Raw genomic sequence first — 26,097 nt, forward strand, 5'->3', positions numbered from 1 at the left:
AGTGACAACAGAGAAAGGCCAATGCCATTGACAGAAGAATTTATTATTGCTTATATTTCCCAAGAGCAGGAAAAACACCACACCACGCAGGGCCACAGGAGAAACATCAGAATAGCCAGGAGGCAGAAGACAGGCATGAGGAGAGACTTAGGCCAAAGCCTTTACTGGGGTTCCCACAGGAAAGGCAACATAGGGCAGAGTAACAGTATAGGATGGGCTACGTTGCATAATTCCAGGGGACACTGGGGTTTAGATGTTGTATCTAATTCCCTGGTATCTGTCCTTGGGATGATTCAGGAAAGTGGAAATATTGGTTTGGTGTACGAGAGTTAGATAAAAAGATGGTTGAGGTTATATCCTCAAAGTGCTTGGTATAATTATGAAAGATATGCTCCTGGGTAAGTCAGTATCGTTAGGAATTAGCTAACCCTCAAAAGGGAAATATCTCTGCAGGCCTCAAAATGCCAGAGCAACAAGAATACAGATAATAAGAATATACAGTTAATATAATAACAATAATTTACTGTATAATTTAAAATAGGTACAAAAGAAAAATTTAAATGTTTCTAAAATAAAATGTTTGAGGTGATGGATATCCCCAAAACCCTCGTTTGATCACTACACATGAATCAAAATATCACACATACCCACCCCCCACCCAAAATAGGAGCAATTGTATATCAATAAAAAAAATAATAAGGCTAAGCATGATGGCTCATGCCTGCAATCCTAGCACTCTGGAAGGCCAAGGCAGAAGGACTGCTTGAATACAGGGATTCAAGACCAGTGGCTCATGCCTGTATAATCCTAGCACTCTGGGAGGCCGAGGTGGGAGGATAGCTTGAGCTCAGGAGTTCAAGACCCCCACCTGAGCAACAGCGAGACCCCCATCTCTACTAAAAATAGAAAGAAATTAGCCAAACAACTAAAAACAGAAAAAATTAGCTGGGCATGGTGGCGCATGCCTGTAGTCTCAGCTACCCGGGGGCCTGAGGCAGGAGGATTGCTTGAGCCCAGGAGTTTGAGATTGCTATGAGCGAGGCTGACACCATAGCACTCTAGCCTAGGCAAGAGAGTGAGACTCCATCTCAAAAAAAAAAGACCAGTCTGAGCAATAGAGCAACACGCCGTCTTCACAAAAATTAAAAAACAGCCAGGCACGGATGTTCACTCCTATGGTCCCAGTTACTCTGGAGGCTGAATTAGGTTTAGGCTGTTTTACTCTTCTTCTAATTAATATCTTTCTCTTTTTTTTTTTTTTTTTTTTTTTAAAGAGATAGCATCTTACTGTGTTCCCCAAGCTGGGGTGCAGTGGCTATTCCCAGGTACATTCATCACACCCCACTACAACCTCAAAGTCCTGGCTTCAGGCAATCCTCCCAATTTAGCCTCCAGGGTAGGTGGGAATACAGGCACATGCCACTGCATCAAGCTTTAATAACCTTACTACTCTCTTCTAAGAACCATTTCTGACATTGCTGAGTATTCTCACTATCGTGTGTGGGCGTGCACACATATACAGAAACCACAGGGTCTTGCTCTGTCACCCAGGACGGAGTGGAGTAGCACAATCACAGCTCACTGTAGCCTTGAACTCCTGGGCTCAAACTATACTCCCGCCTCAGCCTCCCAAGTAGCTGGGACTACAGCATGTGCCACCATACCCAGCTAATTTTTCCTATTTTTTTAGTTGTCTGGCTAATTTCTTTTTTATTTTTAGTAGAGACGGGGTCTCGCTCTTGCTCAGGCTAGTCTTGAACTCCTGACTTCAAGCGACCCTCCCACCTTGGCCTCCCAGAGTGCTAGGATTATAGGTGTGAGCCACCCCACCTGGCCTTGTCTGTTTTTTTGATACTGACTTGTACCACAACTGTGCATTGCTAGTCAGGACAAAATACTCAGTAGGAGATAATTAGCCACTGAAATTTTGATATAATTTGGCTTATCATATAGAAATCCTACAGGAATAGGTTGTGGTTAACGGAAGATTTGATTATTGCATCCCTATAGAAAATATTTTCTCATTCTAAATTTGTTAATTTGTATTATGCTTTTCGATTCAGTGCTTTGAAAGAATGGTTAGCACAAGTCAGTTTCTGTGTGTCTAATGAACTCTGGCGACTGACGAAATTAACTTTCTCAACAGCAGAGCTGAAGATCAGAAATCAATCAAACCACATAAATTAACCAAGCTAGTAAACTGCTGTCAGACCCTGTTTAGACAGCCAGTAAGTTGTTTTCTCACCCAAGATATTCATCCCTCTATGTTGCAATGACTCCTAATTTTCAGAACCCAAGAGACATAGTAAATATTAACAAGGTTAATACGTAAGGCATGCCTAGTCTTAACAACTGAATGACTACCAAAGAAATAAAAGTCTAATGGTTAGAAAGTGGGACAGCACAAAAAATTAGGTTGCTTAGCTCAATTAAACAAAAAGAAAAGAGGAGGAGGTATAATTCTTCATTAAAATATATACATATTTAAATAATCTGTGGAATTTATTTAATACTTGAGTCTCTTTTAAAAAGGCCAGACTCACACCTGTAATCCCAGTACTTTGCGAGGCCAAGTTGGGAGGATAACTTGAGGTCAGGAGTTTGAGGTTATAGTGAGCTATGACTGCGCCACTGCATTCTACTCTGGGCCACAAAGAAAGATACTATCTCTTAAAAAACAAACAAAAAAACAAAACAAAACAAAAACCCCAAAAGCTGATAAAAACAAAAACTTGGTAAAATCCCTATGATATGACATATTATTTTATCAGTTCACAACTAAAAACTAACTTACCATCCTCTTGTGAGGAAGAATATGGATAAATATGGTGGGAAGCTTTTGATTTCTCATCAGTAAATGTCCCCTGGAAAGCAAATGAACAAATTACATTAAAAGAAAGTACACAGCATACAAACTATAAGATGCCAGATGCAAATTCCATAAGACATATAAAGGTACACTGTTTTACTTACATTATAAAACTATAATATTTTTTGTAGCGTAAATGAACAGAGATGAACAACAAAATACCAAAAAAAATGTCTACACAGTTTATACTGCTATATAGAAAACTTATTTATGTAGCTCTGATGTAGCTCTTAGCTAATTCTCTACATAGCCCTGTGTATCCTATCAATAATATGAGTACCTCTAAATAATTCTTAAAATAACTCCAAAGTCACCAAATTAGCCCTCAATTTTCTTCAGGAACTTTTCCTCTGCATTCCCAACTTGGCTAACTGAAACAACAGACCAAACTTTCAACCTATCTTGGCTTTTGACACACCTTCTCCTTAAGCTTACCTATCTCTACCTTTTGATTTAAAGTAAAAGCTGTGCGACTCTTCCTTTCACTGGAAAATTCACAGGCTACTGTAGGGTTATTAACTGGCCTAATTCAATATTCGTGTGTTTTTGTTTGATTTTTTTTGGAGACAGAGTATGGCTCTGTTGCCCAAGCCAGAGTAACCTAGCATCAGCCTAGCTCACTGCAACCTCAACTCCTGGGCTCAAGCAATCCTCCTGCCTCAGTCTCCTGAGCTGCTGGGACTACAGGTGTGTGCCAAAACGCCTGGCTAATTTTTCTATTTTTTGTAGAGATGGGGTCTTGCTCTGTTGCCCAGGCTGGTCTCCAACTCCTGGCCTCAGGCCTCCTGCCTCGGCCTGTGAAAGTGCTAGGGGATTACAGGCTGAAGCCACCAAGCCCAGCCAGGGACATTTTTAAATAGCCTTTAAACAGGTTGCAAAGAAGTATGAACATCCAGTGAGTGTGAGAAAACAGAATAGCACAGTGTCTAGGACCTTGGCCTCTGGAGTCCATCAGGCCTGAATTTGAACCTCAGCTGTGTAATTTACTACGTGCATAATATAGGACAAGTGTTTTTATGCTTCGGTGACTTCCATGAAATGGAGTAATTACGTAATACCTCTATCGTAATTTTGTAGGACTGACTTAATATTAGGTTATTAAGTATGAAATGTCCGATTTCCTTAAGTATTAACTTAAACAATTGGTATCTCTGACGTTTCACTTTGACATTTACTGTTTTTTTGTTTTGTTTTTAGCGTGAAGATAAATCTTCATTCTTTCAAATGCATGTTTTGGCTTACAATTATCTTTCAAAAAAAATTTTTAGATCCATTTTTGTGAAACCATGGATAAGTCAAAAATTTGTGTTATTGCTGAATATGAGTTCCATCACAGAACCAATGCAGCACAGAGAGCTCAAAATGTTAACGAAGTGTTTGCAAAGGATGTGGTTAATGAATGCACAGTACGTCGATGGTTTTAGAAGTTCGTTGTGGTGATTTTAATCTTGAAAATGAGCCACGTGAGTGACCTGAGACCAAGATGGATAATGATGAGCTGAAAGCTGCAGTGGAAGCAAATCCATCAACCTACACGTGAATTAGCTGCAAGGTTTGCCGTTACTATTCCAATAATACTGGGCCATTTGAAATAAATGGGCAAGGTAAAGAAGCTGGATATATGCGTACCACATGAACTAAATGAGCACCAAAAGAGAAATTGTCTTGAAGCCTGCCTTTTCTTGCTGTCATGACATAATGGTGAACCATTTCTACACCATATTGTTACATGTGATGAAAATGAATTCTTTTTGACAATCGCAAGCATTAGGCACAATGGTTGCATAAAGATGAAGTGCTAAAACACAGTCCAAAACCAAATATTCATCAAAAAAAGCTAATGTTATGTATTTGGTGGTCCGGCACTGGGATTATCCACTACAGCTTCATTGACACCTGGTCGGTCGATTATGGCAGATGTCTACTGCAACCAACTGGATAAAACGATGAGGAGGCTTATGATTAAGCAGCACAGGTTGGTCAATAAAGACCCGGCCAATCCTCTTGCAAGACCACATGTCACAAGACAATGCTGCTCCAACTACAGAGCCTACATTAGAAACTCTCTGTCATTAACCATATTCACCAGATCTTGCACCAACTGACTACCACTTCTTGCAAGGAAAAATATTCAATTCTCAACAAGCTGTGGAAAATGTCTTCTGCGATTTCATCGCCACTCGCTCCCTAGGCTTCTTCAGTGCTGGAGTAAACAAGCTATCATTAAGATGGCAAAACTATGTCGATAGTTTAGGCACATATTTTGCTTAATTGTACTGCTTCTTGTTTGAGATATAACAAACTACACTTTTGATTCAAAATCGGATATTTCATATTTAATTAATAAATGCAATAAACTAAGAATAGTGATAGGAACACTATAAGGGCTCCGTGTGAGTTGTAAATGTATTTAAAATGTGTACGTAAAGGCCTGACAATCAGTACCCAATAAAGGTCCTATATTATTACCTCTTAAGGTCTCTTTCCTAAGATTGTATGAAACCAGCTAGACCCTTGCATCCCCGTGGGAACATATCCCTAGAAAACAATCACTAAAGGCACAAAATATGACGGCTAAGGACTGCACGTGGTGGCTTACACCTATAACCGCAGAACTTTAGGAGGCCAAGGCAGGAAGATTGCTTGAGGACAGGTATTTTGCAACCAGCATGGGCAATATAGCAAGACTCTTCCTCTACAAAAAATTATTAATATAAAAATTAGCCAGGCAGCCGAGTGTGGTGGCTCACGCCTGTAATCCTACCACTCTGGGAGGCCAAGGCACGAGGATTGCTCAAGGTCACGAGTTCAAGACCAGCCTGAGCAAGAGTGAGAGTCCATCTCTACGAAAAATAGAAAGAAATTAGCTGGACAACTAAAAATACACAGAAAATATTAGCCAGGCATGGTGGTGCATGTCTGTAGTTCCAGCTACTCGGGAGGCTGAGGCAGAAGGATTGCTTAAGCCCGGGAGTCTGAGGTTGCTGTGAGCTAGCTGATGCCACGGCACTCTAGCCCGGACAACAGAGCAAGACTCTGTCTCAAAAAAAAAAAAAAAAAGAAAAAGAAAAATTAGCCAGGCATAGTAACACATGCCTATAATCCTAGCTACTTGGGAGGCTAAGGAAAGCCAATCACTTGAGCCCAGGAGTTGGCGGTTAGTGTCCTTTGATCATGTCACTGCATTCCAGTTTGGCAACACAGTGATACTTTATCTCAAAAAGAAAAAAAAAAAAGACAGCTAAATATTCAGAAAAACTGTAGGAAAATATATGAACTCTTTGAAGCATGATTTCACTGCAATTAGAGTAGGTAATTTCAGCTTGAAAGAAGGAGAGGGTTAATTTATTACACTTCTGCCCTCTTAATGCTGCATATATAATTAAGGTACATTTGACAGTCCCTCCAACAAATAGGTGCTCCAAGGGAGAAAAGAAGGTTAAGTGATACATTCAAAGTTATAAAACTTATAAAAAAGAAAATGAATTTCAGACAACTTGATCTAACAGCATAATTAAATTACCTTTCACTTTGGCAGGGATGTCATATAAGTAAAAGACTACTAAATCTACAATTGTAGAGAGTATCAGAAACATTCACTTTCAGAATGAGCAAAATAATTTACTAAATGCTAAAACATAATTGAACCGGTAATCTCTTTCTGCAGCAGAAAAAAAAGATATTTCTTGAGACTTTTCGACTAATCCTAAGGATTGATAAAACTATCACACAACTGATGTTTCAGAAAATTACCTCCTGCCTCCTCCTCAGGAGGATCTCTAGAGCCCAGAAGTTCAAGGCTGCAGTGAGCTATGATTGTGCCACTGCACTCCAGCCTGAGTGACAGAGCAAGACCATGTCTCAAAAATAATTAAATAAATTTTAAAAAGTCAGCACTAGTACATATGAATAACACAGGTAAGGTTATGAAGAAGGCGTATTTTTTCAATGATTTTTTAAAACCATATATACAACTAGAACAATATAATTGGGGAGGGAATAGCATTAGTTCAAAGTAATATCTGATCTCTTTCTACCAAAAATTGTGTCACCAACTCTCTGACTTTGGTATCTCTGTGATGTAGAGTTGTGTGATGCAGAATACCCTGGTCTCCTTAACTCTATGTAAGTGTACATCACAATAAAACTATGACAACTTCATACCAAGGAATTTATTAAATGTTACTCTAGGTTAAAAAGTGGAGTTGAGGGCCAGGCACGGTGGCTCACGCCTGTAATCCTAGCACTCTTGGAGGCTGAGGTGGGCGGATTGTTTGAGCTCAGGATTCCGAGACCAGCCGGAGCAAGAGCAAGACCCCGTCACTACCAAAAAAACAGAAAAAAATTAGCTGGACAACTAAAAATATATAGAAAAATTTAGCTGGGCATGGTGGCGCATGCCTGTAGTCCCAGCTACTTTGGAGGCTGAGGCAATAGGATTGCTTGAGCCCAGGAGTTTGAGGAAGCTGTGAGGTAGGCTGCCACCACAGCACTCTAGCCCAGGCAACAGAGTGAGACTCTTGTCTTAACAAAAAAAAAAGCGGAGGTGAGTAGATAGAAAAAAACCTAGTACTTTAAGAGAGAAAATTTTCTTTTAATGCAGATACATACTGAGATCCAAAGATATTGTGGTTAATATTCATTACAGGCTTACTACTACACATTTCTGAAGTGGTTGTCTGTATTACCTGATGTCGTTTGATGATATCTTTCAATTTGCTAGCCAATTTCAGATCAATGTCTGGAATGAGGTAGATGTTCGGTCTGGACAGACAGTTGTTCTGAGGAACAAAAAAGAGATGTTGAAATTCTCTTGATTTTGAAATAATGTCACATTATTTACGTCTTACCCTAATGGCAAAAGTTGGCACATAAAGCCATACTTCTTAAAAGAGTAAAAAGTACTGTCATGAAGAATTTAAGTTTTATCTCAAGATAAAATTTAGGTGTTCACTGGTGGGACTGCAAACTAGTGCAACCTCTGTGGAAAGCAATATGGAGATACCTTAAAGAGATACAAGTAGATCTACCATTTGATCCAGCATATCCCATCACTGGGCATCTACCCGAAAGAACAAAAGACATTCTATAAAAAAGACATCTGCACTCGAATGTTTATAGAGGCACAATTCACAATTGCAAAGATATGGAAACAACCCAAGTGCCCATCAATACATGAGTGGATTAATAAAATGTGGTATATGTATACCGTGGAGTACTATTCAGCTATAAGAAACAATGGTGGCCAGGCGCGGTGGCTCACACCTGTAATCCTAGCTCTCTGGGAGGCCAAGGCGGGCAGATTGTTTGAGCTCAGGAGTTCAAAACCACCCTGAGCAAGAGCGAGACCCCATCTCTACTAAAATTAGAAAGAAATTAATTGGACAACTAAAAATATATAGAAAAAATTAGCCGGGCATGGTGGCACATGCCTGTAGTCCCAGCTACTCGGGAGGCTGAGGCAGGAGGATCGCTTGAGCCCAGGAGTTTGAGGTTGCTGTGAGCTAGGATGATGCCACGGCACTCTAGCCCAGGCAACACAGTGAGATTCTGTCTCAAAAAAAAAAAAAAAAAAAAAAAATGGTGACATAGCACCTCTTATATTTTCCTGGATAGAGCTGGAAGCCATTCTACTAAGTGAAGTATCCCAAGAATGGAAAAATAAGCACCACATGTACTCACCAGCAAATTGGTTTCACTGATCAACACCTAAGTGCATACATAGGAATAACATTTATCGGGCGTCGGGAAGATGGAAGGGGGGAGGGGATGGGTATATACAAACATAATGAGTGCAATGTGCACCATCTGGAGGATGGACACGCTTGAAGCTCAGACTGGAGGGGGGCAAGGGCAATATAACCTAAACATTTGTACCCCCATAATATGCAGAAATAAAAAAAAAAAAATTTAGGTGTTCAGCAAGCCACTAAAACCATCCTCAGATCCCTTTTCTGCAACTGGTTACACTCGGACAAAAAATGTTGAGAATCATGACTTAAATTCAGCAGCTTTTTCATTAAGGTACAATGCCATATTGCCAAATTAATCCTCATAGCCAATTATACCTGAATTTATCTTAACAGTCTGATGTAGTGTTTTTGGCTACATCTTTCGTTTGGGAAGAATTACAGCTCTTTTTTTCTCACTTCTAATTTTAAAAAGAGCAATGAGGCCAGGCACAGTGGCTCATACCTGTAATCTTAGTACTTTGGGAGGGTGAGGTGGAAGGATGACTTGAGGCCAGGAGGTGAAGACCAGCCTGGGCAACAGGGGTGACAAGAGTGAGACCCTGTCTCAAAAACGATAAATAAATTAAATTAAATACAATTATCGAGGTGTGGTGGCGCATGCCTGTAGTCCCAAGCTACTCAAAAGGCTGAGGCAGGAGGATCTCTAGCCCAGGAGTTTGAGGTTGCAGTGAGCTATCATGATGCCACTGCACTCTAGCCCAGGCAACAAAGTGAGACCCTATCTCAAAAAACAAATAAACAAGGAAGCAAACAAAAAAACCACAGCAGCAATGACAAAATATATATATTAATTCCCCAAACCATGACCAAAACTCAATCAACAAACAAAACATATTCAATTATTTCCCTTAGCTAAGAGTCTGTGGGACAAACTACTTTCACGCATTAAGCTAATGATAATACCTAGCTTAATTTTTACCAGCTCTAACAAGGTTAATTCAGTGATCATTATAAACTACCAATCGATAAAAATACTAGGAAACATAAAGAAGAAAATTAAGCATTCTCTCTTTCATATTATAATTTAGTTAGGGAAATAAGATCTGCATCTATTGCACAACCATGGAACCCATGGAACAAACCCAAAGAAAATGACTATATAATCTAATGGCCAATAGGATGGAAGAGGGTTTATGTTAAATAAAGTGAGGGTGATTCAAATAATAGATTAGGTGAAATTAATACAGAAAATTATCAGAAATTATTTCACCAGTTATTTAAAATCAGTAGTCTTAAAATGACAAGATTAGTCATAGCACTAATCCGCAAATGCTCATAAAATTAATACAGATTTCAGAACATTTTTCTTCCTTTCTCCTTTTGACAATCCAATAAAGCCAATCTTAGAACTGAAAATATACTAGAGAAAAAGGTTTTAATAACCTAAGTTTCCAAGTTACCTGTACCAATGTTTTTTCAATATTCATAAACATTTCAACATTACGATCCATTCGGGACGGATTCTGTAGGTCGAATCTCCGCCTAAATGAAAAAAACAAAAATCACTAGTTAACTTGTCTCCCACGTTAAACACAAGTGAAAGCTTACTTTCAGAATTCAATGCAAATGAGTTAGAATGATTTGGAAATTAAAATAGCACTCTACAAATTGTGTGAGGGTATTCTCCCAGTAATATAAGAATACATGGTGTAAATACCTGTATAAAAGAGATAACATTAAGATCGACTACAATCAAAATGAAGTACTAATTCCATGAAGTACCCAATTTTCCTTAAATCTAAGATACTTTCTTCTATAAAAGTAGTTCACAGATCCACAGGCAGGGAACGACCATACTACAAGGATTAAGGAAACTTTGTCTAAGTTACATGTTTAAAAATCAGGCCAGGTGTGGTGGTTCATGCCTGTAATCCTAGCACTCAGGGAGGCTGAGGCAGGAGGATCACTTGAGCTCAGGAGTTCAAGATCAGCCTGAGCAAGAGTGAGACTCTGTCTCCACTAAAAATAGAAAAAAGTAGCCAGGTGTGGGGGTGCACGCCTGTAGTCCCAGCTACTCAGGAGGCTGAGGCAGGAGGATCACTTGAGCCCAGGAGTTTAGGTTGCTGTGAGCTAGGTTGATGTCACAGGACTCTAGTCCAGGCAACAGAGCAAGACACTGTTTCAAATAAATACATACACATCATTTGTTTAGGCCGGGGCAGTGGCTTCACGCCTGTAATCCTAGCACTTTGGGAGCCTGAGGCGGGAGAACTGCTCGAGCCCAGGAGCTCGAGACCACCCTAGGCAACAGCAAGACCCCGTTTCTATCCCCCCACACCAAAAAAAAAAAAACAAAAACAAAAAAACAAAAGCTTAGCCAGGCTTAGTGAAGCACACATATAGCCCTAGATACTCAGCAGGCTGAGGAAGGAGGACTGCTTAAGCCCAAGAGTTTGAAGTTGCAGTGAGCTACAATCATGTCACTGCACTCTTTTCTAGCCCCGACAACATAGCAAGACCATGTCTCCATAAAAAAGGAAGAAAGAAAAAAATCATTTGTTTAGATTCCACAGTGTCTGTGTCCTTTCAGGCAAAGAAAAGTATCTTGGGTATTTAATTCTCATATAGTTGTAACATACATGACTTAAACAGACACGTTTTTTCAAATAAAATTTCTACCTGGCCCAGTAACAATCAAGAGTAGAGCTATTGGTCAGGCGTGATGGCTCATGCCTGTAATCCTAGCACTTTGAGAGGCCAAGGCCGGAGGATCACTTGAGGCCAGGAGTTTGAGAGACCAGCCTGAGCAACACAGTGAGACCCCAACTCTATAAAAAATTAAAATATTAGCTGCCTGGGAGGCTGAAGTGGAAGGATCACTTGTACCCAGGAGTATAAGGGGACTGCAGTGAGCTATGATGACGCCACTGCAGTCCAGCCCAGGCAACAGAGTGGGACTCTTATCTCAAAAAAAAAAAAAAAAAAAAAAGACTAGTGATTCTCCCTTAATGTGAAATTATGTGATAGCTGGGGGTATCCCAGACTCATAAGTATCAGTAAGAGGTTAAGACAGCAATGATGTCTATCATCCATGTAAGGTCAGACTCAAGTGCCAGTCTTTCTTCCACAGGCTACAACTATCAAGAATTAGAATTGCACATAGTCCTTTAACCGACAAACCTAACAAACCCCTTTTCCCTGGGATTGTATAATATGGGAATACAAAGGCAAAATCTACAAATATTGTTTGTGACTACGATATATTATTATAACAAATGAGGTACTGGGAATTGTAAAGAAAACAAAGAAATAAGTCATACTCTCAAGGTGCTTTAATGTAAAAGCTATGATAAAAGCACACAGAGTATTTTAAGTGATATGAAAGAAGAGAGATATAACCTTGAGGAAACCATGTGACTGCAAAACAAAACAGGTAATGTCTGCCATACTTGTGTGACTCTTAGCTCACATCTACCACACCACCAAATGAACAGCAAGACCATCAGTTCCAAAACTGGCATCAGACGCCAAAATAGGCATTGGAGCTATAATAAAAAGTTCCAAAGGATGATTACTCATCAGCACCACAGACAATCTTCCACTGTTTGTTTCCCTATGCTACCCACACGCCTGGCCATGACTAGACACAAAAGCCCACAAATACTAAGTGACATTTTTAACATCCTAAAGTGGAGGAAAAATCAGCAATAAAGATTCTGCCTACCACAGTTTATATCTTAAGGAGATAACACCAAATATCTAGTATTTCTTTGAGAACTCTCTCTCCAAAGATTGCATGAAAATTGATCATAGTGTCTTCAGATACTCAATAATTACTATGGATGATTCACAGAAGAATAGCTGACAAGGGTATTTAGAAAAACTCCTTTTAAAATGAGGAGAAGTAACAACACTTACTACTTTCAATGATTCTTTAGAACCTTCCATCAACATGCTGATGTTCTTGACAGGGTTCTACCATCACCATCTTAATCTCTCTATCCTATATTTTCTTGTCATCTGAGTATTCTTTTTCCCCTATATTATCTCAAGAATCCTCATTACCCTTCTCCATGATTTGAGGTAGCCTCGAAATCCTACTTTAGTGCCTCATACTAATACCTACCTTCTTGAAAAAAATTGATGTTTGATTCTGTTTTACCAAGTGTGGTAAAATTTATCCTAATACCCTTTACTTAAAACTGTGGCACTGGTCTCTTTTTTTTTTTGAGACAGAGTCTTATTGTGTTGCCCGGGCTAGAGTGCCGTGGCATCAACCTAGCTCACAGCAACCTCAAACTCCTGGGTGCAAGTGATCCTTCTGCCTCAGCCTCCCGAGTAGCTAGTACCACAGGCATGCGCCACCATGCCCGACATGTGTCTCCCCCTTTATAAAGAAGGGTAACTCTTCCACAAAGATAACAAAAGAACTATAGCCAGAAGTATTATCACTTAGAGAATTACTTACATAAGAGCTTACTCATTATTGACAAAGAAACTGCTTCCCTAATAAATGATGCAGATAATAGAGCTGAAGGAAATTATCTCTATTAGAAATTTGGGAAATAATTTGAAGTGTTTATTAAACAAATTAAAACAGGGCTGGCTGGATTTATCTGCAAATGAAGATAAAAAAATAAATCTGTTAATAGAGAAAGAATCAAGAATTTGGCTGGTCCAATGGTAGTAGGTTATCACAACTTACTAACATTAATGTCACTGAAATTGGGATAACACCCCCCATTGCTAAATGTAACTGGCTTAATAAAAAAAAAAATTTATTCTGCCTTTCCAACTGTTGATGACTAAAGTTTCTCTTTATAAAAGCATTCCAGCTAATATAAATGAAAAAAGAATGACAGAATGACACTCTTTAACAAGGAATAATCTATATAACAATAAGGATCTATATACATTAGAATATCTACATTCTTATTTTCAAACTTAGAGTATTACAGCTGTGTAAGTTGTATTGAAATAATTACTCTAGGCACTGAACATCAATGTCTGCCCATTATAAACAGAAAGAACAGATATCACATGCCCCCAGATGGAAGAACACAACATTATGTATGAAGTACTGTTCAAAAAAATTAACCGAATCAGACTAAGCCTCTAGATCTAATCACCAGTTTACAACACATGATAACCTGGAGGCATATCAGAAAAATCTAAAACAATGTAGTAACAATGACAACTTGCAAGGAAAAGAGGGTAAAGAGAGAATAAAAAGGAAAACTAAATTTTTTCTTAAAGAGACTTAAAAGTCATATCAACCAAATGCAACATATGTGCCCTGTTTGGATACTCATTAAATAAAATTTAAAAACATTCACGAGATAATCAGGGAAATGTGAACACTAAATGGAGTGTTAATAATTTTTTTTTGAGACAGGGTCTCACTATATTGCCCAGGCTGGTCTGAAACTCCTGGGCTCAAGTGATCCTCTCGTGTGAGCCTCCTGAGTAGCTTATAGGCATAAGCCATCGTAACCAGCGATACTTGATAAATTGAAAAATTAGCTGGGTGAGGCTCAGCTAATTAGGCTCAGCTAAATCCCAGCTACTTGGGAGGCTGAGATGGGAGGATTGCTTTAGCCCAAGAGTTGGAAGCTGCTGTGAGCTATGATCATGCCACTGCCCTCTGGCCTGGGTGACAAAGCAAGCCCCTATCTCTTAAATAAAAAAAAATAAAGGAAGAAAAGAAAAATCACTGTTAATTTTCTTAGTTGTGATAATGGTTGCATTATTATACTTTTTAAAATCCTATTTCAGAAATAAATACATAGTGAAGTATTCACAGTTAACCCTTCAACAACACGGATTTGAACTGAGTGGGTCCACTTACATGTGGATTTCCTTCCACCTCTGCTACCCCTGAGACATCGAGACCAAGCCCTCCTTGTGCTCCTCCTCAGCCTGAACATGAAGATGATGAACACCTTTATGATGATCCATTTCCACTTAATGAATAGTAAACACATTTTTCTCTTATTATTTTCTTAGTAACATTTTTTCCTCTACTTTACTTTATTATACAAGAATGCAGTATATAATATAAAATATGTGGTAATCGTTTATCAGTAAGGGCTTCTGGTCAATGGTAAGTAAGCTATTAGTAAAGTTTTGGGGAGTTGAAAGTTATACGTGAATTTTCAGACACACAGATGGTAGGCACCCTTTACCCTCATGTTGTTCAAGGGTCAACTCTACAGATAAAATTATATAAAGTAGAAGGTGCATGATGGTAAATGGTGATTCATTATATTATTCTCTCCTCATTCATTCATTCATTTATTGAAAGGGTCTTGCCCGGCCCTCTCTCCTTTTAAATAGTTTATATTTTTGGCTGGGCACAGTGGCTCATGCCAGTAATCCCAGCACTTTGGGAGGCCAAGGCAGGAAAACTGTTTGAAGCCAGGAGTTTGAGACCAGTCTGGGCAACATATCAAGATGTGGTCTCCAAAGGCCAGGCGTGGTGGCTCACGCCTGTAATCCTAGCACTCTGGGAGTCCGAGGCGGGTGGATCACTCAAGGTCAGGAGTTCAAGATCAGCCTGAGCAAGAGCGAGACCCCATCTCTACTAAAAATAGAAAGAAATGATCTGGACAACTAAAAATATATATATATAGAAAAAACTAGCCGGGCATGGTGGCACATGCCTGTAGTCCCAGCTACTCGGGAGGCTGAGGCAGTAGGATCGCTTGAGCCCAGGAGTTTGAGGTTGCTGTGAGCTAGGCTGATGCCACGGCACGCTAGCCAGGGCAGTAGAGCCAGACTCTGTCTCCAAAAAAAAAAAAAAAAAAAGCAAGATGTGGTCTCCAAAAAAAATTTTTTTTTAAATTAGGCAGGTGTGGTGGCATGTTCCTGTAGTCCCAGCTACTCAGGAGGCTGAGGCAGGAGGATCGCTTGAACCCAGGAGTTTGAGGTTGCAGTGAGCTATGATGATGCCATTGTACTCTAGCCCAGGAGACAGAGCAAGATTATTTCAAAAAAAAAAAAAAAATTTTCACTGTGCTGGCAGCACTGGGACGCAAACCAAGTTCTGCAGTATGTAACCTAGAAAAAGTCATTTCACTCAGACTCTGTCCTCAAGTGTTCAGATCAGAACGTGGGATATAAGCTGAACAAGAAACAGACAGAAAATAGATCTAACTAGGAATCCAGAGCTAACAGTAGGGTACAAACCATATCTGAGAGTACTCAGGCATGCTGTTGGTCCTACATCAGGGAATAACCTGGTGAGAGGTGCAACCCCAGAGCTGGACACAAAATTAGAAAATAATTCTCATTCATGTTCATTTAATCAATTAACCAGTATCTATTAAACACCTAGCCATATATAAAAACTTTTAGCAAACACACACGTCTGCATCTCTATTTACTATATATAAATAATCTAATTATAAACTTGACCTGAATATTTATTTGCATTTCCCGGCCATAAAGTCATGCTTTAAATTAAAATACACCAATTACATACATATTCTCCTGGAAAGATGCTAAAATCATAAATTGTACACAACTATAACTCCCAAACAACTTTAAGCAAATGTACTCAAGTCACCCCACTCAACCCTGTGAAGTGGCTCGCTGAGCACCCTTGAGGAGCTCAGAACCATCATCATTACATATTCACTAGTCCCAGAAGCTAACCTCACAACACAATAGAAGCCCCAAACTTCAAGAAAGCAAAGAAATAGGATCAAGAGAGACAGGGCTAGAAAAGGAAGAGTGAATGGATCAAAACGGTAAAAACAACAGAAATTCTTTTTTTTTTGCGACAGAGTCTCGCTCTGTTGCCCAGCCTAGAGTGCCCTGGCGTCAGCCTAGTTGACAGCAACCTCAAACTCCTGGGCTCAAGCGATCCTCCTGCCTCAGCCTCCCGAGTAGCTGGGACTACAGGAGCACATCACCATGCCTGGCTAATTTTTTTCTATGTTTAGTAGAGACAGGGTCTCACTCTTGCTCAGGCTGATCTCAAACTCCTGATCTCAAGCAATCCTCCTACCTCGGCCTCCCAGAGTGCTAGGATTACAGGCATGAGCCACCGCGCCCGGCCAGGAATTCTCAACCTATTTCCACCACTGACCCAGGCAAAGATCTGTACTTCTCTAAGCCAGATTCCTTTAACCATGTCCTGAGGATGGCAAACTAGATGACTCATTTAAAGGCCTAGCTCACTAGGACACTAAAACTATTATTTATCAGATTCATATATAATGAAATTACAAGTTCATCATATACATTTCTACATTTAATGGTGATCCTACCTTCTAATTTGCTAATAATATGTATCTGTTATCTATATAGAATCATACGTAAGAAATAATCTGCCTAATAAATACAATATTTTGACATTTTTCTTGGATGTCAAGACAAAGTAAATTGCTGTTGATAAAACACAACCTACCTTTATGCTTAAATCATAATGGGCTTACAGAATTCTCTAATACCATACAAAAGAACAGGATTTAAAATTAAATAAACACGTCAAATCGTGCAAATACAAAAACTTACCATCCCTGTTCATTTTTATACTTGTAAGCAGCTCCAAGAATGTGACACAAGGTGCCTCCAGCTTTGAAATCCATGAAACATTTTGCCTGAAATGATACAAATTACACATAAGAAAAATAAAGGTTCTCACAAAGTTACTCATATCTGAATTCTAAGTTTTATGAACTCAAAGACATAAACTACTAATTTAATAACCTTAAATACTTTCTCAAATAAACTGAGGTATGAAGAAATTGTACAAGTGGATTTGAAAAAAATTTTTTTTAAAGGAGACGAGGGTCTCACTCTGTCACCCAAGCTGGAGTGCAGTGTCAAGATCATAGCTCACTGCTGCCTCGAACCCGTAGGCTCAAATGATCCTCTCACCTCAGCCTCCTGAGTAACTGGGAATACAAGTGTGACCCACCACACCCAGCTAATTTTTTCATTTTTTTTAGAAGACCAGGTCTTGCTATGTTGCCCAGGCTGGTCTCTAACTCCTGGACTCACGCTATCCTCACACCTCAACCCTCCTGAGTAGCTTAAAGATTTCCTTTTAAATCCCACTATTACTCTTTGAGTAAGTAGTCTGTCTGAGAACAGCAAGATTTTATGAAAGATAAATCAAAATGACTCAAAAGTATGCACTAATGGATAAAAAAATGATATACTACAAATTCCACTGGTAAACTTAAAATCTGATTTTCAAAACATAAAATTCCAGTTAGGCCAGGCATGGTGGCTCACACCTGTAATCTACCACTCTGGGAGGCCACGGCGGGTGGATCATTTGAGCTCAGGAGTTTGAGACCAGCCTGAGCAAGAACAAGACCCCGTCTCTACTGAAAAAAAAAGAGAAAGAAATTAGGTGGACAACTAAAAATATATATGCAAAAAATTAGCCGGTCATGGTGGCGCATGCCTGTAATCCCAGCAATTCGGGAGGCTGAGGCAGGAGGATTGCTTGAGCCTAGGAGTTTGAGGTTGCTGTAAGCTAGGCTGATGCCATGGCACTCTAGCCCGGGCAACGGAGTGAAACTCTGACTCAAAACAAACAAACAAAAAAAATTCCAGTTATACACAATTTCCAACGATAATTTTCCTGTAGAATAAGAAATATTAGTATATCAGATTTTTCCCCATTTATATTCTTTAAGCTATAAAAAATTATAACTGATCATTGTTATTGTAATATTTTAATGACCACTAAAACATGGTACAACTTTATTAAACTATATTTAACTTATAGCTAAATCTGCACTATAATTTAAAAGAGATTTGTGCTTTATGGATTATAAAAATATAGCTCAAATTAAATCAAATGCTGAGTGACTTCCATGATATGGAAATAAAACAATATAAACTGATCATCAAGTAGGCTAAATAAGATGAAATGTAGTCAGTCAGGTGGCTCACACCTATAATCCCAGTGCTTTGGGAGGCCGACATGGGAGAATTGCTTGAGGCCAGGAGTTTCAAGATCACCCTAGGCAACAAAGCAAGACTCCATTTCCACAAAAAATTTTTTTAAAAGTCAGCTGAGCACATAATCCTAGCTATTTGGGGGGTTAAGGTGGACGAATCCCTTGAGCCCAGGAGTTCAAGGCTCCAGTGAACTATGACAGCACCAGCGCACTCCAGCCTTAGTAACAGAGCAAGACCCTGTCTCGAAAAACCAAAAAAAAAAAAGGATTTGGGATTACAGTTCCCATAACAAGTACCAGTATGAGAATTATTCAGATAAAACAAACAGACCAGAGCTAGGGAATGGAAAGCTAGAGACAGAGACTAGAGACTTCTCCGGAACAACCCCTGTGTGCTGGCTACACCCCATTCAAAACCTATCCCAGCCACCCCTATGCTAAAGAGGCCCTGCCCTAACTCACAGTTTGTGTGGTTCAAATACAAGAGCTCATGTTACCTAAATAAAAGTACATTCTTCTTGATTAGTATTGTTACATCTAAACAATAAAGGGGTAATAGAGTAGCAAAAATTGAGCTTTCAAGAGCCAGCAAGCTGCCGCCTTACATAAGTATCTCAACAGCTGCACACTCCAATTAGAGACTCTGCAGGCCAGGGTCAGCTCTAACAAGCTGCTTCAACTCCCAGCTGTGTGACCCAATTGCTTTTAATAAACTGGTCTATCCTTGGCTAACTAAATTGGAAATTTAATCTAATCTTATTCTGGGTATATATAAATGGCCTCACCCTACCTATTTATAGCCTACCTAAAATTCTGCTAAGCTGAAACATAGAAAAGATAAATCTACTACAATACTTAAAAGTGTTTTAAATGTGTGCCATGGTGTTCTTATTTCTTTATTCTTTTGTCTTATTCATTAAGACAAGGTAGTGCTAACAGTTAGTCAAAAGGAAAAGGATAGTGTGTGTATTTATGGGCATATGCATTTTTACTGCCAGATTTAAGTCTACTCACCAATAAATGACTATGCCAGAAAATGGATGCGAAGAACTAAATACAAAACCAGAGAATGAATATGTCCAAGAAACCAAGAACGTTCACAGGAAATCTCAAAGTCGCCTTCACACCGTGAAAATGGTTGAGGGAAAAAATATATCACACCTAGATTCCAAAACCCTTTTGCTGTCATCCAAGCTAGGGTGCACTTGCGTGATCATAGTTCACAGCAACCTTCAACTCCTAGCCTCAAGCAAGCCTCTTGCCTCAGCCTCCCTCAATTACTGGGACTAGAAGTGCACCCCGCCATGCCTGGCTAATTTTTCATATTTTTTTGTAGACAAGAGATCTCACTATGTTGCCCAGGCTGGTCTCAAACTCCTGGCCTCAAGCGATCCTCCTACAACCTCCCAAAGTGCTGAAATTACAGGCATGAGCCACTGTGCCCTGCCCTCCAAACCCTTTCACCTCACAAGGATGAAAATCAAATATTCCATAAATTTATTTATATATTTTACCTGCTTTGCAGTTAGTCTTATAAGTAGCACCTCTACTCCTAGGTAATCACTGCTGTAATAGCCATATTTTGGGAGAGAACAAAAAGTATTAGCATTGCTGCCAATTACTGAGAACTTTACATGAGGCCCTTTTCATATACATTATCTCATTTACTCCTCACAACAATCCTATGAAGCTGACTCTTTTTAACCCCAATTTTACAGATAAGAAAAATGTTGCTGACTCCAGCAACATGGCAGACTAAATGATCATAAAACTCTTCCACTACAAACACACAGAAATGTCAGAAAAATGTAATAAAAATATTTTATATGAGCAAATGACTTCCTAGAAAGAAAGCAAATCCTCAGGAGCAAAAATCAAAGGGGTGGAGGTTAGAAACAACTAAAAGTCAAAGCAGTCATCTTCTGTGGTAAAAACTGCAACCCTACCTCTAGGGTCATGGGCAGGACAACGAGGGGACTAGACAGGTAATTAATGTCAACCTTGATAACATAAAGGTCAGAATCTTACTGTCTATTCAAGGACAGGAATTAAGAACTTGAACCAAAGCAAGGAAGGGCATAGAACTAAAACAATCACCCACCAAACACACATATAAAGCCAGGAGTCTCAATAGGTAACACCATTAGGGAAAAGATGAGCTAGAAAAAAAAATCTGCCCTTCAATAACTAAGGAAGAAGAAAAGTTTCCATCTCAAGATAATCTGGGTTTGGAACTTAACACCAACCACTCAGTCTAGGAACCCCTTGCTAAATTAACAAAAGATTTGCTCCTAAATTTGACAGGTCCACTTAGGTGCCTTAAAAACCTATCAGGTCAACAGGATTATTAAATTTCTTTCTTTTCTATTCTTTTTCCTTTTTTTCTTTTTTTTTTGAGGCAGGGAGTCCTTCTGTTGCCCAGAGTAGAGTGCAGTGGCATCATCACAGCTCACTGCAACCTCCAACCCCTGGACTCAAGCAATATTCCTGCCCCAGCCTCCCAAGTAGCTGGCACTACAGATGCCTGTCACCATGTCTAGCTTATTTTCCTATTTTTTTGCAGAGACAGGGTCTCACTCTTGCTCAGGCTAAATTACCAAATTTCTTTTTCTTTTTTTTTTTTTGAGACAGAGTCTCACTCTGTTGCGCAGGCAAGTGCTGTAGCATCAGCCTAGCTGCTCACAGCAACCTCAAACTCCTGGGCTCAAGTGATCCTCCTGCCTCAGCCTCCTCAGTAGCTGGGACTACAGGCATGCACAACTACACCTGGCTAATTTTTTCTATTTTAGTAGAGATGGGATCTCATTCTTGCTCAGGCTGGTCCTAAGCAAGCGATCCTCCTGACCTCAAGTGATCCTCCGGCCTTGGCCCCCCAGAGTGCTGGGATTATAGGCATGAGCCACCACGCCTGGCCCTAGATTACCAAATTTCAAACACACAAAGAAACAAACTGAATTCCCAAAATTCAAATACACAAAGAAACAAGACAACAAAGTAACATCAACAGATAAAACAAGGTTAGAATCCTAAAATGTTCAGATGACAGAAAAAAATGCTTGTAAAATTAGTCATATATAAAATGATTAAAGACATTAAAAAAAGAAAGATCTGAGGCCAGGTGTGGCCTATAATCCTAGCACTGTGGGAGGCCAAGGCAGGAAGACTGCCAGAGGCTAGAAGTTTGAGACAAGCCTGGGCAACACTGTAAGACTCTGTCTCTACAAAAAAGACTGAAGAGACATAACTAAATAAAATGTGTAACCTTGGTTTAAATCTTATAAAGGACATTTTTGAAACAACTGGTGAAATGTGAAGACAGATTTATGGTAAATAATGGTACTGTATCAATTTTCCTAAATTTGATCCTTGTATTTGCTAAGACAATGCCTTTGTTCTAAGGCCATCCATGTCTCAATCTTAAATCTCTACAGCTATCCCCGTCCCTGCTAGACTGAATCCCAGGATGCTGACAACTTCTCAAGTGATTTCAAAAAAGTGCAATATTAACCTCTGTGGTGACTAAGACTGGTCATTCTTCCCTATAAGTCCTTTTGTTCTTGCTTCCCAGACCCATATACTAATCTTTGCTTTCTTCCTCACCCATTTCAAAAAGTCCCAGAATTAGCATCATTTTGACAAAACAGTACCATTTTCAGACACATATCATAAAATATTCAGAACTGGAGGGATCATGATGTTCATCAAATTCGACAGTTTTCTAAGGCTTCTTTGCCACAGAACCATTTCAGGAACAGAAAGCTCAAAGAGAAGCCTATTAGGAAAAATTGTTCAAAGTGAAACTTGAGGACAACAGATTCCTCTTACACCTCCCCATTTACTCCTCCCCTCCCTCTGCTCAGCTGCTATAACTAATCCCCAGGGAAAAATGATAAAACCAACAATCAGGTCCAACTCCTTTTCTGACAACTGTGAGCCCCTCCTTATTAACTTTATTTTCCAAATGGTTCTTTTAATCAAATAAGGAAAACAGACTGTCAAACCGACAGCCCTCCAGCTCCCACTTTTTCCATTATACTAGACTCAGTTCATGAGAATCCCTGGCATGAAGTCAGTCACACTTACTGGGGAGAAATTCCAAAGTGTCAGAGAGAGATAGCCTATGGAATGTGACTCATCTAAAATGTCCCAAAATAATACTACCCACCTCAGTCACACAACCTCATTTGTTAGAACTGGCTTTAACAACATATTTTACTCTCAAAGTATTTGTATGTATTCTACCAAAGATGCACATAAAAATCTGATATAAGTTCCCATGACAATTTGAAAATAAAATTCAAAAACCTTGAATAGTCCCCTTAAAATGGGTGTATCCATCTCAGTATTTCTCCTTTTGAAGAGCAGTAATTATTTCAGGAAGTTCTAAAAATTGCTTTAAAATAAGTCAGTATTGCACTTTACATTTTTGTAGATACATTAAGAAAAGTTCAATTTCACAAAGTAAATAATGGTTCAATTCTCCAGGCTATTTCATTAATAGCTTTCCACACTTCCTGTCTTTGAGACAGTTATTAATACTACTAGCATGACAGCAAAGAGATATCAATCAATAAATACATCTAAAACACTGCCAGTGAGTCAGACCAAAGAAGGTAAGGCAAGTCTTATCAATGTTCAACTGATAAAACATGGCTTCAATTAGAGGGGCACTGAAAGGTTTTGCTGGTCCTCAAGTTCAATCACTATTGTTTACACAACATACACTGTCTCTCAGACGTGAACTGAGGAGAAACAGAAGACATGGCTCTTCAGGGCGTTCCTGAAGAGCTGGAGGTGATAGCAAACTAGTAAAAGAAATGTTTAAAGAAAGACTGAAACAGGCGAGAGGTGGGGGCTCAAGCCTGTAATCCCAGAACTTTGGGAGGCTGAGGCAGGACAATTTTCTGAGGCCAGGAGTTCAAGACCAGCCTGGGAAATATAACAAGACCTCATCTCTACACCGGTCATGGTGGTACACACCTGCAGTCCCAGCTACCTGGGAGGCTGAGACAGAAAGATCACTTGAGCCTGGGAATTTGAGGTTGTAGCGAACTATGATACCACTGCACTCTAGCCTGAGCAAAAGAAAGCAAGATCCTCTCTCAAAAAAAAAAAAAAAAAACGACTAAGGAAGGAGGATCACTTGAGCCCAGAAGTTTAAGACCCAGTCTGGGCAACAAGAGAGTGAGACCCCCCCCACCTCAAAAACAAAAAAAATTCTGTCAATAATGTATCATCTATGTTTCCACGTTTACCAGAAAATTTTCCAGTGACGTAGAAAAAGCCAGCAACCTATTTTTCATGTCTATAAGATCACCTCAATTTATGATTGGGTATTATCTTGATAAACCCATTGTAAATTGAAAATATTGTCTAAAATGCACTGAATGTATCTGACCTACTGAACATCAGAACTTAGCCTAGCCTACCTTAACTTGCTCAGAACACTTCCATTAGCCTACTGTTGGGTAAAATCACCTAACACAAAGTCTATTTTACAATAAAGTATTGAATATCTCATATAATTTATTGAATATTACACAAAAAGTGAAAAACAAAATAATTATATGAGTATTCGACATATGGTTTGTACTGAATGCGTACTGCTTTCCCAACATCGTCAGAGAGAGACTGTATTACATACTACTTCTTTACATACTATTTCTCAATGAAATTTCCCAAAAAGCTTTCACTATTACACATCTTGTGATTCTCAAATACTTTGATGGGATCAGGAGGGCAGGGAACACATTCTACAAACGGGAGCACAAGTCAGTGCTTTAAACAAGGTCACTGTGCTAGGACAGGGCAACGAGCTCCTCGCAGGGCTCTTCCCATAACAGCTGGTCTCCAGATATTGACTGGGGGTGATTCAATGTTAAATTATTTCAGCTTAAGAAATGAATGAGCAGGCCGGGCACGGTGGCTCACGTCTGTAATCCTAGCTCTCTGGGAGGCTGAGGCGGGCGGATTGTTTGAGCTCAGGAGTTCGAGACCAGCCTGAGCAAGAGCGAGACCCCGTCTCTACCAAAAATAGAAAGAAATTAATTGGACAGCTAAAAATATATAGAAAAAATTAGCCGGGCATGGTGGCACATGTCTGTAGTCTCAGCTACTCAGGAGGCTGAGGCAGGAGGATCGCTTGAGCCCAGGAGTTTGAGGTTGCTGTGAGCTAGGCTGATGCCACGGCACTCTAGCCCGGGCAACAGAGTGAGACTCTGTCTCAAAAAAAAAAAAGAAAAAGAACTTATAGCCAGGATATATATTAATAAATAACTTTTACAATTCAATAAAAAGACAAACAACTGTGCAGAAAGTAATAACACAGCAAGCCTGAGATTACTATCCTTAATAAGGCCTGAATTCAAAGTTGGCCCTTGGCTGGCACCTGGGAATTTGACTCAAACTGTTCCTAGTCAACAGTTAACTGATTAGAAGGGTGGTACACTGTGCCTAGACTGTTTGTGCAAATAATGTGATTTATAATGAATACCTGCATTCCTTCTGGGAGTCTGGAATTTTGGTATGTGCTAGGCATAAGGTATCTATGTGACCAGTCTCCAACAAAAACCTTTGGCATCAGTGTCTAATGAACTTCCCTGGGCAAAAACACTGTTTGTGTATTGCCACATTTTCACTGCTGGGGAAAACAGTGCACTCTGTGTGACCCCTCATGTGAGGGAAAAGAGCATAAGGAAGCCTACCCATGGATTCCTCCAGACTCCACCTTCTCCCTTGTGATCCAGGTGTGTATACTTAATATACTGCTGTAGCAAATCTTAGCCCTGAGTACAACCACATGCCAAGTTCCATTAAGTCCTTCAGCAAATCTGTGAATGTGGAGGCAGTCTTGGAGGCCAAAAAAAGAAAACGATTTTAATTGGCAACTCAAGAAAGATGTGCAAATGGTCAATAAGAACATAAACAGATGCTCAACATCAACAGTCATTAAGAAAATGCAAATTAAAAGTACAATGAGATTCCACTACATACGCATAGGAATGGCTAAAATTATGAAGACTAATCACACAAAGTGTTGACGGATGTGAAGAAACTAGAACTCTCGTACACTACTAGCTGGTATGTAAAACGGTACAATCACTTTTAGGAAATAGTTTGACAGTTTCTGGAAAAGTTAAATGTATACTTAGCCTATGACCCAACCAGTACACTCCTAGGTATTTACCCAAGAGAAAAGTTACCACACAAAGACTTGTACGAAAACATTAATAGTAGTTTCACTTACAAAGCTGGGGATAACTCAAATTCCCATCAACCAGTCAAAGGGCAAACAAATTGTGTTTTATCCATACAATGGAATTCTAATCAAGAATAGAAAGGAACATAGAGGACGGGTGTGGTGGCTCACGCTGGTAATCTTAGCACTCTGGGAGGCCAAGGCCGGAGGATCACTTGAAGTCCGGAGTTTGAGACCGGCTTGAGCAAGAACAAGACCCCATCTCTACTAAAAAACAGAAAAAACTAGCCGGGCAACTAAAAACAGAAAAAATTAGCTGAGCTAAGTGGCATGCACCTGTATCCCAGCTACTCAGGAGGCTGAGGCAGGAGGATCAATCACTCGCGCCCAGGAGTTTGAGGTTGCTGTGAGCTA

The 26,097-nt window shown here is 39.6% G+C and overlaps 1 protein-coding gene across 1 annotated transcript in view; it reads right to left on the reverse strand.

The window, feature by feature from the left end:
- The window catches only part of SMARCC1 (SWI/SNF related, matrix associated, actin dependent regulator of chromatin, subfamily c, member 1), a 193,094-nt gene that overhangs the window by 143,111 nt on the left and 23,886 nt on the right, over positions 1-26,097 (reverse strand). Inside the window, exons 3-6 of the mRNA XM_012638213.1 lie at positions 17,083-17,168; positions 10,023-10,104; positions 7,558-7,650; positions 2,795-2,864 (exon numbers count right to left, since the gene is read on the reverse strand). Of these exons, the coding sequence (XP_012493667.1) occupies positions 2,795-2,864; positions 7,558-7,650; positions 10,023-10,104; positions 17,083-17,168 (331 nt within the window). The remainder of the gene's footprint in view (positions 1-2,794; positions 2,865-7,557; positions 7,651-10,022; positions 10,105-17,082; positions 17,169-26,097) is intronic.

Source organism: Propithecus coquereli, unplaced genomic scaffold (assembly GCF_000956105.1).
Source record: "Propithecus coquereli isolate 6110/MARCELLA unplaced genomic scaffold, Pcoq_1.0 Scaffold1, whole genome shotgun sequence".
Taxonomy (NCBI): Eukaryota; Metazoa; Chordata; class Mammalia; order Primates; family Indriidae; genus Propithecus; species Propithecus coquereli.